Raw genomic sequence first — 19,500 nt, 5'->3', positions numbered from 1 at the left:
CACAAGGTTACTGGGAAGAGAGAGACAACTCCATTTTACTAAGAGTGCGACATAAAAAAAAAAATAATCACTCTACAATTATCGTTGCATTTTCATTTTTTTGTAATATAGTCGAAAAAAGAACTGTGACCTGAAAACAAAAACGATCCTCTTAATAGTCACGTAAAGATTGCATTTTGTATTATTGGCGCTGTTTTACACACACACACACACACACACACACACACACACACGCACGAAAAAAAAAAAAAGCTGCGACGAATTTTTGATCCTGCGCGGTTCTTCCCTTTTCGCCGCCATTACTCGTAACCAATATGGCGAACTTTGACTTGACGACCCGAATGGGCCAATATTTAGACCAGCATCTGGTCTTTCCACTATTAGAATTCTTATCAAAGAAGTTTACGATGAAAAAGAAATGTTACGAGGAAAATTAGACTTGCTCAGCAACACAAACATGGTGGACTTTGCTATGGATGTACATAGGAGCCTATACCCTAACCAAGATGTCCCTAACACTCTCCGCCAGAAAAGAATAGACGTCGTTGGTCAACTGAAGAAACTCCAAGAACAGACCGAGAAGATAACGAATCTGATGGAGGAAGATGATATTTTAAAGCAAATCGAAAATGCCAGAGATGGAGTCCAGCTCATGGAATACCTACATACTGAGCACCAAGTTAGCGATAACATGGTACAGACATTATACAATTACGCTAAGTTTCAATATGAGTGCGGTAATTATTCGGGCACGGCACAGTATCTGTATTTTGTGCGCACTCTTTTGCCTTCTAACGACAAGTTGTACATGAGTACACTCTGGGGGAAACTGGCCTCGGAAATCCTAATGCAAAACTGGGATGCGGCACTTGATGACTTGAACCGGCTTCGCGAGTTCATTGATAGCAATGCGGCTTTCAACTCTGCTTTGCAATCGCTCCAGCAAAGGGCCTGGTTCGTCCACTGGTCATTATTTGTTTATTTCAATCATCCGAAAGGCCGCGATCTCATCATCGACTTGTTTCTTTACCAGGACAACTAGCTGAATGCTATCCAGACGGTCTGCCCTCATATTTTGAGATATTTAACAACAGCTGTTATTACCAATAAAAACCAGCGACGACAGGTACTGAAAGACTTGGTCAAAGTCATCCAACAAGAATCCTACACTTTCAGAGACTCAATCACAGAATTTGTGGAATGTCTATATGTAAAGTTTGATTTTGATGGAGCGCAGCAGAAACTCCGATAATGTGAAACTGTGCTTATTAATGATTTCTTCTTGACTGTCTGTTTAGATGATTTCATTGAGAATGCACGACTGCTCATTTTTAGACCTTCTGCCGTATCCACGAGTGCATCAGTATCAACATGCTGGCCGAAAAGCTGAACATGACTCCCGATGAAGCTGAACACTGGATTGTCAACTTGATCCGTAATGCCCATCTGGATGCAAAGATTGACTCCAAACTTGGCCATGTTGTCATGGGAACCAAGGCCATCTCTCCTTATCAGCAGGTAATTGAGAAGACCAAGAACTTGGATTCTCGCTCTTATATGCTCGCAGTGAACATCCAGAAGAAATTGTAATTGTGAAAAGTCTCAAACCGATAACAACAAAGATTTAACCCTGGCGTCTTCGCCTCATGCCCTACCAGTACAACCTGGTATACCGTCCCGGGAAAGATGGCCAAAACCCTGTGGACTATCTGAGTCGTTACCCACAACACATACCATCTAAAAACAATGTAGCAGAAGCCTACATAAGGTATATAGCTAAGAATATAATACCAAAATCTTTAACTCTTGAGGAAGTCAAACAAGCCACAGTACAGGACCCCCAGTTACAAAAGGTCAAGGGTGCTGTTAAAGATGGACGATGGAATGAACCCCAGCTGTCAAGTTTTTCCCTATTCAAGGATGAAATTTCAACACACAATGGTCTCGTCCTTCGAGGACATCCGCTTGTAATCCCCTCAAAATTGAGAAAGAGATCCGTCGATTTAGCCCATCAATCTCACCAGGGCATGGTCAAAACCAAACAACTGATAAGGGAAAAAGTATGGTTCCCAGGAATCGATAGACTGGTGGAGGAAACAATACACGGATGCATTCCCTGCCAAGCCTCAGACCCAAGGCACATGAGCCGCGAACCCATACACTCCTCACTACTACCAGTTGCACCATGGACTGAAATCTCAGTCGATTTTGCAGGTCCGTTCCCATCAGGTGACTATGTGTTAGTCATAATCGACGATTACAGCCGATTCCCTGAGGTGGAGGTAATACACTCAATAGCTGCGTGTACAGTTATTCCCCGTTTGAATATGATCTTTGCTAGACAAGGATATCCAACCATTCTAAAATCTGATAACTATCCACCATTTCAAGGACAAGACTTTAAAGACTTAGCGGCACAAGCAGGTTTCAAACATAGACGCATTACACCTCTATGGCCGGAGGCAAATGGTGAAGTAGAGCATTTTATGCGCACCTTAAAAAAATACATTCTTGCAGCCACGGTGGAAGGCCACAACTGGAAGACCCAGTTACCACATTTCCTAAGGCAATATAGAGCCCCCCCCCATACCACCACTAAAATATCACCAGTTGAAGCTTGTACGGGCCAAAAAATGAACATCGGCATACCAAATGGTATCGAAAGCCCAGTAACAGGGCCGATACATAAAAGAATAAAAGAAAATGACTCCAAAGGAAAAGAGAAGATGAAGGGGTACGCTGATAGAAAGGCAAAAACAACAACTCTCAGCCTGGGTGATATGGTTTTGATCAGACAGAAGAGACAAAACAAACTGTCAACACCATACAATTCTAAAACATATACCATTACAAAAATGAAGGGAAGTATGATAACGGTGCAGAGAGGAAATCACAAAATGACTAGAAACTCTTCTTTGCTAAAACGCATAACACCTAGGAACGAAAACCCTGACTCTGATTCCGACTGGGAAAGTGAGTACAATCCACACACCCCCAAAAGACCTGGAAATACCCGAAACACAAATAGCTGACCAGTTACCGAGACGAAATCCATCTTGGAAAAGACTGCCCCCAGCCAGATTCAAAGACTTCATAATGTAAGATAAATAAATAAATAAAAAGAAATAATAAAAATAAAAAATTAGTAAACAAAAAAAAAATTAAAATAAGACAAGTTGTCCCACCAAGATGGGGAGGGATGTGATGTCCCCAATCAAGGGACATAACTCTATGATTTATCTACCCTTAGTTATGTGCGCTCTTCAATAAATTATGTTTTGGCCGTCAGTCTGACTGCGACCGAGCTGTTGTTAACATGTTAATGCCTGCGTTGTTATTCTTTCGTATTGTTTGATACCCGCGAGACGGGAACCCCCGACATTATACAACCCTTATCCTTGAGTGGTCTATCGGCCTTGATAAGTGACGACGCCTATGTACAAAAAAAAAGAAAAAAAAAGAAAAGTTGATAACATTAATAATATAAAATGGGTACTGGTCGCGATTAGAGTTCCCTGCCGAACACCCTAAAAAAACACTGACTTATCCCCACGCATGAGCAAAGGACATGTTTTAGTTGCCATAGTAACTAAACGATCATGAATTTTTATCGACTTTGTTTTAATGTTTATGAATATTGAAATAAAAGACATTACTACACATTTATTAATAATATCTCTCTTTTAATCACTTTTATCGACTTTTATTTTTACTGTTTTACTGTTTATGTCTCACTTTTATCGACTTTTCTTTTCTTTTTTAATAGCATTTTCTTAAAATGAATATTAAAATAATTTCCCAACTTTTTTCATTTCTATGTGTTTTTAGTTTTGTGTGTTGAATGAAACTTTTTTTTTTCATTACCACAATAGTTATGCCCATGAGTATACCACTCTGATAAAATCTCAGAAAGTCAATTTTGACCGTTTCAGATATGACCCGTTGGTTAGGCTTGCTGTTTGGGTTTTGTGCGTTTTGCAACGGAATCTTCTCGTTCCCCGGTAGTTAATGACTGTCATCTCTCGCTGACATACAATGCAGTTCATTTTTGAAGCAGCTATCTTCCTTTCCTTAAGGAACTGATATGCGGATTCAAAATCCTTGGTCCATTAGGTTAGCTCTGTAAACATTTTGGAAAATAAAGTTGTCTTGTGTTGTAATCGAAGTAAATGAACAGGAACCAATTCCTTCCAGGCATGCGTAACCCTTCCTTACCGCAAGCCGGAATATTTGTTTCATCATTGTTGTAATGAAAAAAAAAAGTGTCATTCAACACGCAAAACTAAAAACACATTGTAATGATAAATGATTTATTTTATTCATTAAATGAAAAAAGTTAAAAATTTAAAAAAATAGTTGTTTATATGCGAATGTAAAAATGTTTGTACAAGTGGGAAATTATTTTAATATTCCTTTTAAGAAAATGCTATTAAAAAAGAAAAAGTCGATAAAAGTGAGACATAAACAGTAAAACGTAGTCATTTAAAAAAGAAAATGCTATTTTAAAAAAAAAAGAAAAAAGTCGATAAAAGTGAATGAATGGCGCGAAAATAACATTGATTAAACGTAAGTAAATTTATTATTCTATCACCATTTTGTGGTAAGTAAATTTATTATTCTATCACCATTTTGTGGTACTAGTGCACTTATTGATCCGTGTTGAAATAACGTTATTATTTAAAAAGCCATTCTTAACATGGGGAGGGTGCAAATTCGCCTAAAAAAGTAGAATCTCATTTTACGGAATTAGCTAAGAGTGTTAATTTACAATAACACCTATGGCACCATTGGCACTTCTGCATGTCAGTAACATGAAGCGAATGCATGTAATTTAGTTTCAAGAACCGCCGACAGATGTCGTTTGTCAGCCAAAGAACCGGGGTCGATAACTATTGTTGTAATGAAAAATAAGTTTTATTCAACACACAAAACTAAAAACACATAGAAATGAAAAAAGTTGGGAAATTATTTTAATATTCATTTTAAGAAAATGCTATTAAAAAAGAAAAGAAAAGTCGATAAAAGTGAGACATAAACAGTAAAACGTAGTCATTTAAAAAAGAAAATGCTATTTAAAAAAGAAAAAAAAAGTCGATAAAAGTAATCCTGGTGTCTAACTCTGTCCCGTGGGGAGGCATAGTAAATAGGTACAATATTCATAAACAGTAAAACAAAGTCGATAAAAATTCATGATCGTTTAGTTACTATGGCAACTAAAACATGTCCTTCGCTCATGCGTGGGGATAAGTCAGTGTTTTTTTAGGGTGTTCGGCAGGGAACTCTAATCGCGACCAGTACCTATAAAATGTAGTCTTTACGCGACTATTAAGAGAATCGTCTTTGTTTTCATGTTACAGGGTTTTTTTTGTTTTGTTTTTTCGACTACATTACAAACAAGTGAAAATGCAACAATAATTGTAGAGGAATTATTTTTCATGTCGCAGCGTTTTTTTATTTTTTTATTTTATAAAAAATATCATTATTAGTAGCGTCCTAAATTGAGATGAAAAAATGAACGTATGTCTTAGTAAAATGGAGTTGTCTCTCTCTGCACAGTGACCTTGTGTAAAACAGCGCCGTTATTTTTTTTACTTTATTATTGAATTTTACTGAATATTTTATAACATATATAAAAGGATGCTTTCTGTTATTTTTTATTAAATAAAAAAAATTAATGTGATCAAAATCATTATTTTTTTACATGATTGTACCTATTTACTATGCCTCCCCACGGGACAGAGTTAGACACCAGGGTCGTTTTTTAACGTGGAGAAAAGGTACAAAAATAAAAATTGTCTCAGTCGTGAGGGATTTCTCCTCCACCGAAAGAGAACAAGAAATGGAAGTGCAGCATCTGAAGAACAGATACTACACTTTGATCCGTGTATTTTTACGGCTTATCATGGCTTTCAAACAAAGGGCAGTAATTCATATAAAAAATATTTAGAGTTACTGCCCTTAGATATATTTTTTTTTTTTTACATCTATTCTGAAAGTGAGTTTTGTTTACATACACAAACTTACACACAGTGTCATTTTATAGTGAGCAGTTTGGTTTAACTATAAAATTACAGGTCAGCATTGCTACCGTAAATAAGTTCATACCAGGAAATAACATAAAACTAGGAACGAGGATTAAAAACGGAAACAATTTGTGTATTTTACCCTTTTTCTGTTTGAAAAAAAATGTCTCAAAATTAGATGAGAGTATTTATTAAAAAAAATCAAACTAGATCAGAACTGGTAAAGTTTTCCTTTTTAATTATTTATGATTTTTTAATTTGTTTTTCTTTTTGGTTTTTTTTTCACATCTCTCTCTCTCTCTCTCTCTCTCTCTCTCTCTCTCTTTCTCTCACTCTCTCTCTTACACACACACGCACAGACACACACACGCACGAGCGCGGGTTCAAGTTAGTAATGGGGCATCTTACCCGATGCCAGATATTCATTTGCTATTTCATATTTTTCGAACCGAGAGTTTGGTACTTGTACAGTTTAGTCACGACATTAAAAAAATGAAAATATCGAAAAAAGTTTAAATTTTATGTATTCGTTATAGAACGAAGTTCTCCGAAAAAAAAAATCACATAATTTTATCAAGTAGGTTTATTTTTTTACAGCGGAAAAACACGTTTTTATTAGAGCACGTTGAAGGCGGCCATCTTGGATTTAAAAAAAAATATTGTTTGAATTTTAGAAATGCCAAAGGGAGATAACTCCAGTTAAAGCGCTAACACCCCTCCCCATCTTTAATACCAGCTTTTCTTCCTAAAAATCGAATATTTTGCTTGGTATCATAACAAATTGTTTTTTCGCTGCACAAAATAAAACAAAAAAAAAAAACTACCAGATGAAATTAAGTGAATTTTTTTTCTTTCGAAGGACTTCGTTCCATAACGGATACATACGATTTTTAAAAAATTCGATATTTTCATTTTTTTAATGTCTTGACTAAACTGTACAAGTACTGAGAGTTTCTTTTTTTTGTTGTTTTTTTTTTTTTGATAATTAAAACCGTCCTTTTAAATGAAATTGTTCGAATCTCTCTTGCACTTGGTATAAGTTTTTTGAATTCTTCTCATGAGTCCAGTTGCTTCTACATTTGCCGGAATGATGGAGATCCTCCTAATATTCCAGTTTCTTAATGTCGTACATAATAACTAGGTATTTTGTTTTCTTTTCCCTCCAAGTTCTGTTTAACCCAGTACCATTGGAAACACACAGTTCTACTGATACTGCATTTTTTTTTCTTTTTGTCCTATATCACTATGTCAGGTTTAATAGCCCCGTTGTTTTAATTAAAATACCCCCTCGTTTTCTAGGTGCATAACTTTAGGAATTTAATAATCATACTGGATGGTGTATAATTTATTTCCAACTGTTCTTTCCAGTATGTTTTCTGGATATATTTACACACTCAATTGGGTTGCATTGTATAGTACCCCCCCCAGCAAAATCTTACAGCTGGATGTCAGATGGCTCGCCCCCTTTATTCCTGTGTGACAGAACCTACGCTTACCATTGCTACCGTTGTCTTCTTAAAACCATTGGTCATTAAGCCTTGGATAGCTATTATAATCCTGTCCTGATAATAGGGGAGTGATCCTCTTTTCAGCCAGTCTATATAGCCTTACTTATCTATATAGTCCTAGGTTAATTCCCCCAGAAAATAGTTGGCACGCTGTTGGTTGGCCCATTGTTCCAGCTTGGGCAATAGAAGTGCTTGGTGTATGTTTGGTGACTCTTTATTTTTTAATTATTTCTGTAGCAGAATTCTTGTCTGAATCGGTTTCATTTGTAAGAGAGTTTTTTTTTTTGCTTTTTTTTTTCCAAAATGTTTGCCCAATTTTTGTTAAGAAAATTATGAACAGCATTTGATCATGCCGGTAATTGTATGTTTAACAAAAACGGTTGTACACGTAAGTACTTCAGGTGTAAATTCAATTTATTCACAAAAAAAAAAAGATAAATAAATAAAATAAATAAATAAAATAAAATAAAATAAAATAAAAAATCCAACCCAAACCTTCCATTTTGTCTTACTCGCTGAAGAAAATATGAATAAAATAACAGGAATTTACCGACATTAGATTTGAAGATGGTCTAGTTGATATGAGTAAGGAAGCAGTCCAGTGGCAATGTGTTTCTCTTAGAATAACGTCATGTATTATATTGATATTGTTAAAACACCGTACCGTCTAGTCAGCCAAGTAACAATGCTCTAAATAAAAATAGGACCAGAGATTTTAATATTGAAGATTATTTTATAGACAAAAGAAAATTACAACATAGAAAATGTTTTACAATGAAAATGTTGATGAGGTTTTTAAACATTTTTGTTTCATGCTTTAACTGGCTCCATTCGAAGATACTGAATATAAAGGATTCTCCAAAGTATTTGGGTTGGTATTACTCTGCAAAAAGAAAAAAAAAAGAAGATAATTTCGTATATTTTGGAATATTTGGGATGAAGACTGACACTTTAGTTTATTAGTATTACTCGGACTATTAACACCATCTTTGGTTCTTATATGTGCGAGATAGAATGGTTGAAAGATAACAAAAAAAAAATGACATAAGGATAATTTGAATAAGGATATAAAGATGTGTGGAATTAATCACACAATTGATCGCATGTGAGACAAGTTCACTCGGGAGAGCGGCATGGGGAAATGGAATAAGAGTTGATGTGAAATGGTTTGAAAGTAAACAGTATCATCCGGCTGAATAGTTGAGAGCAGCCGCGAAAATGCAGCCACGCTTATAATTACCAAACTAATATTTGCCCGATCGTAATAGGATGTGTCTATCTCGATTAGACTGTCTTCTCATAGAAAGACCCACGAATAAAGCCTGTGATTCAAGTGGCCACGATGGTGATGATGACGATGATGTTGATGATTATATTCACAACGTTTCAGTCGACGTAGACAATTCCAGTATAACTAATTAATTTTAGTGGGTTGTATTGCTAGTTATTATTATTATTATTATTATTATTATTATTATTATTATTATTATTATTACTACTACTACTACTACTACTACTACTACTACAAAATAGGAGTTTTCAGACAGGCCATCATCAACGTTTCTCTTCTGTCGCGTTCCCTGGAGTCTGAGTGACAATAAATATCCCCAAATTTATAGTACTCTTCACCTCTTTCGTCATTATCGCAACAGCCATTTATCATTGATTTCTCGCTGGCAAGAACACTTGCCTTTCACTAGAATTGTGGTTGCAACAAGTCTCACTTCTTTTCGCACTAATCCAGTGAAAGTCTGGTTAGTACTTTCTCTTTGCGGTCTTTCCATCCTCCTTGACCACTCACGACTACTAGGCTGACGTCTATCTATGCAAACACGACAATATTTTGAAGGTCTTCTTTCTTCTTCTTCTTCTTCTTCTTCTTCTTCTTCTTCTTCTTCTTATTATTATTATTATTATTATTATTATTATTATTATTATTATTATTATCCGTACTACAATTGTACAGGTAGACGCATAGCGTAACTGTTAAAAGCGTTACCAAACAGTTCTAAGTGATCGTTCATCGGGGCGGGGGGGGGTAAGACTCACGTCTTTACCACCGACGATAATAACTAAATGTGGCATTAAATAAATAATCCTAACCAGTCGGGGATGGCGGAATAAGCAGAATTTACTTCCATAGATGAGTTAAAGTAGCCAGGTTCTCAACTTCGACACAAAGATTCTACTAGAACGTTTACAAATCTAAAATGATAAATCTGAAGAAAGTCGAAGTTTATATCGGCCAAAACGTTGCAAATATATAAACCATGATGAGTATAGTAGCTTGAATAATAGAAAAAATATATTTTTAATACAATTTCATGTAAAAAAAGATGTTAAGGACAAATTTTCACTAAATCTGGAGACTATTACAACGAACTGGTTAATTGTATGGACTAAATACGTTTGTAAATGTTTCAATTTCCATTACTATATTAAATATAAATCACTTGATTGACAACGTATGGATGAGCAAATATCTTATGGCGACCTTAGTTCTTTATGCTGTAGGAAGTATTTTCGAAGTTATGTAATGGAAATATTGAGTCACAAAAATAATTTACTTGATCATACTGACATTTTTAATGTTAGTTATTGTTATTAGCATACATCATTTTTTTTATTAGTGATTGGAATTTCGTCCAAATTTCGAACTTGATCGAACATTTAAAAATGATGGTCTGAATTCTGTATTCCTCAAGTTCATATAAGATGCAGAACACCATTGATTATTTTATTTGCTATGTTCGGAGTCTCTACGATGTACAGAACCGAAGTTATCACCAAAATTATAACTTTAAGTTTTCGTGATTTAAACGTTGACCTGGGGTATAGACACCACAAACCCTAAACCAGTTCTGAGTTAGAACATGACCGATATTATGACCAGGTTTTGTAACGATTGGTCAATTGATATGGACGTGAAGCTGTACAAAAACAAATATGGTGATAAAGAAACGACAAAAGGGACAAAGAAATAACTGTACAGAAATCGTAGCCTTTCTGGTGGAGGTTGCCAGCCGAGTATCACAAAAGCTATCAGTGAGGAACGCCATTTTATTCATGCACGTGAAACAACGGCCCTACGAATGAAGTAGACAAGAATCTTCCTTGGTCATTTCTACTCCCCAAAAACATCCTAACAAGAGAACAGCCTAGAGTTGTGAACCAGATGGCTAGTGAATATCTCACAAACTATTCTCTTTCTGGGATCCTCACGTCTCTGGCTACAATACAATACTGACTGTACTGTACTGAAGCGATAATCGCCCTAGGCGGGTTGAACTGGCTTCCTTCAAGGGAGGAAGTTTCATGTGGGTATGAAATTCACAAACGTATCTCAGTCCCATGTATATCCTCGTCAGGGGAGATGATGATGCTTGGTTTTTGCAGCTATTGAAGCTCTTGCAGGCAGGTGTTGACGTCTTTCTCACCTGGTATGCCAAAATGCTAACTCATCTGGTACTGACTAGGTTCAGTGTTGCTTAACTTCGTGGATCTAACTAGAAGCGGCGTGTCAATGTGGTAATGCCGTCTTGCTTCAGTTTAACACACCCAACCGCGCGAGAACAGGAATGGAATGATCAAACGCTGCTACGATCAGATGGGATTATAAAACTAAAATAAGATTCAAATATCTGCGAATATTGAGATCAGAACCACACGATGTGACACCGCATTATGTTTCGTCTACTGCCCAGCCGGTAGAGCTTTAAAGATCTTAGGGAATACATTGAAAATTCAAAGATCTACGTAAAATCTTGGAAACTGTTCAAAGACATGTAATAATGAAGAAACAATGGCGGAGGTATATATACGCTTTAAATTTAAGATATTTCTCTTTACAGTTTGTAACATGCTTTTAAAATGTTACATTTTCTCTTGCATTATTAAATTATTCATCGTCGACTAAACTATCGAATATTTACACCAGCCTTGTTAGACACAAGCGTATTGAACATATTACGGAAAATAGAAGAACAATTCTTTAATATTTTCCTCATCAAAGACAAACCACACTTACCCAAACTTGTTCAGAAAACATCGGTGGTTCCAAATCATCCGTCGTATTTAACTATAAAATAAACAGAAATAATTCGTCACCTTGACAACTTATACAGGATTTTTACGTATAAAACATGATCCAAAAAATAACTTATATGAACTTTTAAAACTAATTAGTATTTTTATAATTCGCCAAAAGTACACACAAAGTCAACACTAATCGAAAGCGAATATTTTCATATTACAGTAAAACCCCGAAATACGGTGGCCCTAGGATACAGATTTTTCAGGTTACGATGTTGTATACGATGTTTTTCCCGATCCTGGTTTCGGTGTTTCCCCCGCTTTACGGTGTCATTTATAATATTTTCTTTTTTTATTATATAATGTACTGTATTTTGCTACTAATTTTTATGCCGTATCCCGGGGGTCTACTGTATAAAGATAATTTCTAATGTTGGTGCTTATGAAAAAAGCAGTGCCATTAATTCAACACAGATACTTCCTTTTACCTTGCAAATACTAAATAGCGTATTTTCAAAATTGTTTCACAAATACGTTTCTTTTGTACTACGTATAAAACAGTAGAAGTACGGAAAAGATAGAAATTATGATACCTAGTACAGGGGCTCGACAATATTTTCCGGACACTTTGAAAAACGTATATCAAGGTGGTTTTGAGATTGTAAGTACGTAGTTGAAGAGTGAAAATCCACTACTAGTGTAATCATTTTTTTAGTTTGGCTTTGATAATTTTAGTTTTTTTGTGATTTTTGCAAAAATTTGCGCGACACTATTTTTCGGACACGACAAAAAATCCTATTTTATTAAGAGCTATGTTCATGTATATGTTGTTGTATGCAAAATTTCTGCCTGTACACTTAGCTGTCATCATTGGAATCAATTATCTGTTCTATTTTACTGACAAAAGAATTAAGTTTAATGAGGTAAAATGCATTCAAAAGAAGTCGTTTGTTTGACACTGAAGATGCGAGAAGATTGTCTCAGCATCAGAAGGAACGTTATGGATTTGAAGCTGTTGAAATCAACGGTTGAATACAAGCAGAAGACAAACTCCGAGCGGAAAAAGAAGAGAGGACGGAAAAGATCAATTGGCAAGAGGACTGAAAGGAGAATGAAGAGGACTGTGACACTACTTTTGACATCTGGAGAAAAAGTTACAGCAATAAAAGTGAAGGAGAAGTGTGAATTAGATGTAAACATCCGAACAGTACAAAAGACGCTGCATAGAATGTGTTTGAAGTATGCAAAGGCTAAGAAAAAAATTACACTAACAAAGAAACACAAAGAAGCAAGACTGGAGAATGCTAAAAGGTGGTTAACAAAGAATGTTGACTTTAAGAAGGTTATATTTACTGATGAGAAACCTTTCAAGTTTGATGGGCCTGATGGATGGTGTACTTGGTCGAGAAGGGGTGAGCCTGTTGTACTGAACAAATGACAGATTGGAGGAGGAGGAGTTATGGTTTGGGGTATGGTTTTTGCTAATGGAAATATATGGTTGGAGTGGCTGAAAGGACGACAGAACAGCGAAAGCTACAAACAGTTACTGGACGAGAAAGCCTTACCAAGGATAAGAAGAGAGATGGGAAATGATTTCGTTCTACAGTAAGACAATTGCAGCATCCATGTGTCAAAACTCATAAAAGAATGGATGGCTAAAGTGAATATGACTACTTTGGAATGGACTACAAAAAGCCCAGATCTAAATGTAATGGAAAATGTTTGGAAAATGCTTGCGCAACTTGTCTATGATGGACCTGACATAACGAAAGAGACTCAACTATGGGAGCGAATACTAGATGCCAAAAAACAACTAATAGAAACACGTAGATATGATATTGTGCATATGTTTGATCATTCTGAAGAGAGATTGATAAAGGTTATTGAGAAGAAAAGTGATATTACAGACTAATAACAGTTTTTTAATGATGTCCGAAAAATAATGTCGCGTGTGTTTTGTAAAAACTATGAAAATTAAATATTTTTCCTTACCTAATCGATTTTCTTCCATTTTTATTACACGTATTGTCTTTATATGTTTATGCCATTCTATTGAAGGAATTTCGCCACTCTACAGTACTCGAAAAGTCGAATACTAAAGTGTCCAAAAAGTATTGTCGGCCACTTGAAGTAGTACCAGCACTAAAGAGTATTATTCTAATTTCAAATTCAGTTATTTTAATTTAAACTGAATATATTCTTTCGATGTGATTATTTTAGTTTGAGATCCATTTTTCTTAAATAAAAGCCGATTATTTTAATCTAATGATTAGTTGCTTTAATTTGAGATTTCTAAGGTGCAAATGTATCGATATCGTAAGTGTATAGACAAGAGAAGCGCATGGAGACTTACGTCAGATGGTAAATTAGTGCCGTAGTCGTAAGCAGGATTTGGGATTCCTTCTCCTTTGATTTTTCCATCAAAGGAATATTGTCTGTTAAAAACAAAAATTTTAAATGCAAAAAAAATGGAAAGTCACTTATTTTCATGTTTATCAGGGCGACAAAGCATTCAAACATTTTAAAAATAGATATCATTTCATTTATATGTTTAGATCAATCGATAGATTGACCTGCCAATCGATAGATAGTCAGATAATTAGACAGATAGATAGAGAGAGGGGGAGAGAGAGAGAGAGAGAGAGAGAGAGAGACTGACTATCACTTAAGTTATTTTTCTACTTATCTCCGAATTTTTATGTTTTTATATCTCTGAAAGCTTTTTTATTTTAATGAAATTATTTGTTCAACTTAATCCTTGGCCTTTTGTTCAAGATCAAAGTGTAGTATCTGTTCTTCAGATGCTGCACTTCTATTTCTTGTTCTCTTTCAGTGGAGGAGAAATCCTTCACGACTGAGACAATTTTTATTTTTGTACCTTTTCTCCACGTTAAAAAACGACCCTGGTGTCTAACTTTGTCCCGTGGGGAGGCATAGTAAATAGGTACAATCTGGTTACAGCAGCATGTCAACATGGCTGATTCAAAGTTTCCGGAAATCACCAACCATTTTTTTCTTTTTTCAATGAGCAGAAGAATAAATTATATTACGTTTTTTGTTTGTTTGTTTTTTAACCCCAAAGACGAAAAGCCCATTAATCAAAACTTTGATGATTTCCAGAAACTTGATTCAGCTACTTTGACATTTGGAAGTAACCAGATTTTACTTTAACAGAAACTTAATTTAAATAATAAAAAAAAAAATTAAAAGACTTTAAAACATAAAAATATCCAGTTAGGTAGGAAAGAAACGTGTATTGCATTTGATAATAATAATTTATTGAATACTAGCGAGGTTCTAAGCGTTTCCAGGTCATAAAATACGCTTAAATATATCTTAATTTAGTTAGATTTCGTATATAATCTCATATCAGACAATTTTCTATTGATTGTCTGATATGATATTGTACCCACTTGTGATTACAAAAGTTTTAACAAGTATCACTTGAGTGCCATGAGCTACAATTGAAACCAAAACCGATAGCAACACACTAGGATTAAAAGTTAATCACGTTACCACTGGACCATCATCAATCGGATATGAAATTATTAAACATAAACAAACGTATAAATGTATAAAATGTATAACGATTTGCGCATGCGTGTAAGAGTAGTTTCAGTTGATTCACGCTTGGCAAGTTACGATTTCTTCCAATGTTGACTCATTAAAACTATTTTAACAGGCTAAAGAACCATAAAAGAACGGTAGACAAAAACAAAAATGTAATCATTTTAGCCGTTTTGCATCGTTGTGCGACCTTACCGTTTCGGAGGAGATGGAATTTGAAAAAAAAAACGGAGACAGTATAACAGCAGTGAAACTTATGAATGAGATCTGTTTTATTTTAACCTCGTGTTCCCCTATTAACTATTCTGTACAATCGCTGATAAAGGGTTTCCTATAAAAACAATCGATTTCTGTTATAAACAAGTGCATATTTAGCTGCAATATGCCAATAATTATTTGCGTATACATTTCTGAAATCGTCCATTAAAACATCACAAATTATTTTTCTGATATTTAAAATGGTCATAAGTCTGAAAATTTCAGTTATTTAGATTTAGATTAACTCAACTCAATATTAGTGTTAACGCGGATTCCGCATAAGTTACTCATGCCGCAGAAGTTAAATAAGCGCATATTTCGATCCAATTATAATAAAATAAGAAAACAGTACTTATTATACGTATTTATAGAAATAGAAATTACAGTTATATCTCATAGGATTAGCGAATCGCTCGACAGAGGCAACCTTTCTAGGGCAATTGCTCTTGACATATCAAACGTCTTTGATAGGGTATGGCATAAAGGTTTACTTCACAAGATGTCTAGCTATGGTATAGCTGGAAATGTTTTCTCAATTATTAAATCATTTCTCTCTGATAGGTTCATAAGAGTAGTAGTTACTGGGCAGAAGTCAGGAGCTCACAGTATTAATGCTGGAGTCCCTAAGGTTCCATCCTGGGCCCAACTCTCTTTCTGATTTACATTAATGATCTTCCAAATCACATCCTTATATCATTCGCAGACATTTATGCTGATAACACTTCTATCTATGGTAGCACCTCTAAGACCGTAATCGGCCAAGGTCTCTATGATTCTCTCTCCTCTGATCTTGAGCACGTGGTACAATAGGGAAAGAAGTGGCTGGTTACTTTTAATGCATCTAAAACCAAGCTTCTATCTTTACATCATCAACGTTCTGATCCACATCTGGCATCAATTGAAATGAATGGCTCTCGTCTTCAGGAGGCGTTTTGACTTCCGGGCTTGACCTTTTCTCCTGATCTGAAATGGAACACGTACATCAAATATGTTGCCAAGGCCGCTGGAAAAATGGTGGGATCCTTCTATCGATCCAGTAGATATCTCACTGCTGATGCAATTCCCTATCTATATAAGAGCCAAGTTCGTCCAAGGATGGAGTACTTTTGCCACATCTGGACAGGAGCTGCTAGAAAGGGCTTGTCCTGCCTTGATAGAGTTCAAAATAGACTTCGTATCCTTGTAGGAGATGTCCTTTACTTTTCTCAGCAACCTCTATCTCACAGAAGATTTTGTCTCTGCTTTATCGTTATTTACATGGCAAGTGTTCGACTGAGCTTCAATCTATGATCCTCCACGCCAAACGTTACAAGAAACACTCGTCTAGCTGAAAACATTATCAATAATTCTCTCCACTCTATATCTGTGCCTAAACCTAAATGTAGATTCCATGGAAAAGCTTCTTTCTTAGAACTGCATGCCTGTGGAATTGTCTTCCGTTCTTCTGCTTTCAAGCTGACTACAATATGATTGTCTCCAAGTCCATCGTAAACAAGTTCTTGATGAGCCGTCCCATATAAGTTAACACATTTACCGAATTTCTATTACTAACAATTACTATATTGTTCAGTTGACTACTGTGCACTCTTAACCTTTATCCACGAGTGGTCTCTGGGCCTTGATAGGTGGTGATGCCTATGTCAAAAAAATAAATAGATACCGCTCTTTATTATTATTAACGAAAGTTGTATTTCTTGTGTACAGTTATTTTAATAGACTTTTGACTAACAAAAAAGAAAAATTAAATAACATTAAATAAATAATTTCTTATACGATAAAGATTCGGAACCACTTGCAATATCTTTTCTAGAGAATGATATTCATATGATATAAATTTTATGAAAATATGGTATTTTTAAGTTTTAAATTAGGTTCAATCTCCATAGTTCCCTTAGGTTGAGATGAAACTTAGAGATTGTACGTAGGATTTAATTTTCATAAAATAGGATATCTTAGAAGTGTCAAGGTGATAATTCCTTACAGCTCACATAGAAATGCACGTATGAATTCAGAAGCACTTCCATTGTCTTCCTGGTTAATTTTATAGAAAACATTCTTAGATCTTAAGTAGATTTTCTAACCTTTCTTTTTATATGGGCCACACAAACATCATATAAAACACACAGAAACATTGCGTTGTGATAGAGTAGTATGGAAATTATTAGAACCAGTTTGGATAGTTTCGTGCACCAGTGACGTATCACTCTCAACTTTTCCCCTCTCACCCCGCTCTCACATCCTCTCTCTCTCTCTCTTCTTTTATATGCTTGTGGCGATTATATGCACAAACCATTCCCACACATATTTTTGTCTAATATTATAACGTGGCCGGTAAATTCGACTATGATCGTTACGGTTCAAACCTGTCTCCTACCTCCATGCCGTCCGGGATCGTCGATAAAGAACAAACAAAAATAAATAAATTCGACTCGGCTTTTTTTTCTGCTTTAGCAAAAGACACTCATTTCCAAACAATACATGCTTCTTATTTTCTCTAACAGATTATTTCATCTGATATGAGATTAACAACACCCTGCCGTCTCGACACCAGCTTAAAAGTTGCTCGTCATCACAGCGGGGGCACACATATATCTCAGCCGGTTCGCGTTTTTCTTTCTCTCTTCAGACATCACGCCGCTTTTAACTTTACACATTTATCTCCTTTGGCGCGGACCTTGTTTCTCCCGCCCAACCACGTGGAGTATTTTCCCCCCCTTTTTTTCTCCTTCTAATATCTTCACAAGCCAGCTATCCTACAGCTGTTGCTGATATTTTCCACGCACTTATACACGTCCTGTTACAACATTATTCGAAACTGATCGCATGTTGGGTTCCATTTTTGCTGTCTATTATTGTCCGAGTATTTTCTTCATAAGGTTGCTTAGAGGTCAAATTTATCTCACCTGAACGTTCGCTATTCGCTATTCGATAGTTTGGAATAAATACATTTTCAGTCTTCAACGACAACTCTATACATGCTAAAAAGCCACTTAAATTTACACGTGTTAGCAATGTATAATTCTGAACTACATGCATATATGAAGTCAAAGCGTTTATAATGGATCGAATCAAAGATATGTAAGTCACAGCTTTTATGATGGATCGATTCAAAGTTATGAAAGTCAGAGTGTTTATAATGGATCGAATCAAAGTTATCTAAGTCAGAGCTTTTATGATGGATCGATTCAAAGTTATATAAGTCAGAGCGTTTATAATGGATCGAATCAAAGTTATGTAAGTCTGAGCATTTATGACGGATCGAACCAAAATTATGTAAGTCAGAGTGTTTATGATGGATCTAACCAAAGTTATGTAAGTCAGAACGTTTATGATGAATCGAATTAAAGTTAAGTCAGAGCGTTTATGATGAATCGAATTAAAGTTAAGTAAGTCAGAGCGTTTATGATGAATCGGATTAAAGTTAAGTAATTCAGAGCGTTTGTGATGAATCGAATTAAAGTTATCACCCAGTATGTGATTTTCAGCTTTTCCATGACCTTGATTTGCACTATTGATTTATATATCCGAAAGTAAAATCGGTTCAAAGTTAGATCGTGTATAATATTTTAACTTGTTAAGCGATTAATAACAAGTACTAAAACACGGACAAAAAAAAAAAAACCCTGCGTGTGCCAAGTTCGAATCCTGTCCGTTCCACAAAAAAGATTTTATGAAAACCCGCTCTTGATCTTGGAAAGAAGGTAAATTAAATAACTGATATTTTTGACCAAGTTTGGTGACGACTGATCAAGCGATGTTGACGCTACGTTGTAGACAATTAAACACCCAGAAACGGTAATTGTGTAGCAATAAGAACCACGCCAAAACCAATCAAAAGTGCATATATGAGTTTATTATTCGGATTGCTTGCGCAAGTGTTCTCATTTCGATTGTTAGTCTTACAGCCGCTCAGGTAATTTAAACTCTGACCTTCTTCATTTGTATTGTAACAATAGCTATTATTGGTGAACGATGAAAAAGAATGTAGTTGTTTATGAAACGGAAAGTGCATCGAATTGTTTTCATTTTTGTATTAAGTCGAGTCCCGATCGATTTGATAGAATGTTTCCGACTTTTGGGGATAAGGATTGAAAATATCCATCGTTTCAAAT

General features: G+C 35.3%; 2 protein-coding genes across 2 annotated transcripts in view; one reads left to right on the top strand and one right to left on the bottom strand.

Moving 5' to 3' along the window:
- Positions 1 to 290: 290 nt before the first annotated feature.
- On the top strand, positions 291 to 1,590 carry LOC145292802 (eukaryotic translation initiation factor 3 subunit E-like). Its single transcript, XM_080138842.1, is given in 3 exon segments — positions 291 to 390; positions 393 to 1,331; positions 1,334 to 1,590. Coding segments are annotated over 3 exon segments (1,272 nt in total). The 5' UTR covers positions 291 to 314.
- Positions 1,591 to 8,244: 6,654 nt separating this feature from the next.
- Positions 8,245 to 19,500, bottom strand: part of LOC145292801 (MAM and LDL-receptor class A domain-containing protein 2-like) — a 228,899-nt gene continuing 217,643 nt past the window's right edge. The window contains exons 63-65 of the mRNA XM_080138841.1: positions 13,917 to 13,998; positions 11,559 to 11,609; positions 8,245 to 8,414 (exon numbers count right to left, since the gene is read on the bottom strand). Coding sequence (XP_079994967.1) covers positions 8,349 to 8,414; positions 11,559 to 11,609; positions 13,917 to 13,998 — 199 coding nt within the window. The 3' untranslated portion in view covers positions 8,245 to 8,348. The remainder of the gene's footprint in view (positions 8,415 to 11,558; positions 11,610 to 13,916; positions 13,999 to 19,500) is intronic.

The sequence above is a fragment of the Euprymna scolopes genome, chromosome 14, assembly GCF_053919585.1.
Source record: "Euprymna scolopes isolate OS-2025 chromosome 14, ASM5391958v1, whole genome shotgun sequence".
In the NCBI taxonomy this organism is placed as follows: Eukaryota; Metazoa; Mollusca; class Cephalopoda; order Sepiida; family Sepiolidae; genus Euprymna; species Euprymna scolopes.
This window is presented reverse-complemented; position numbering and strand designations above follow the sequence as displayed.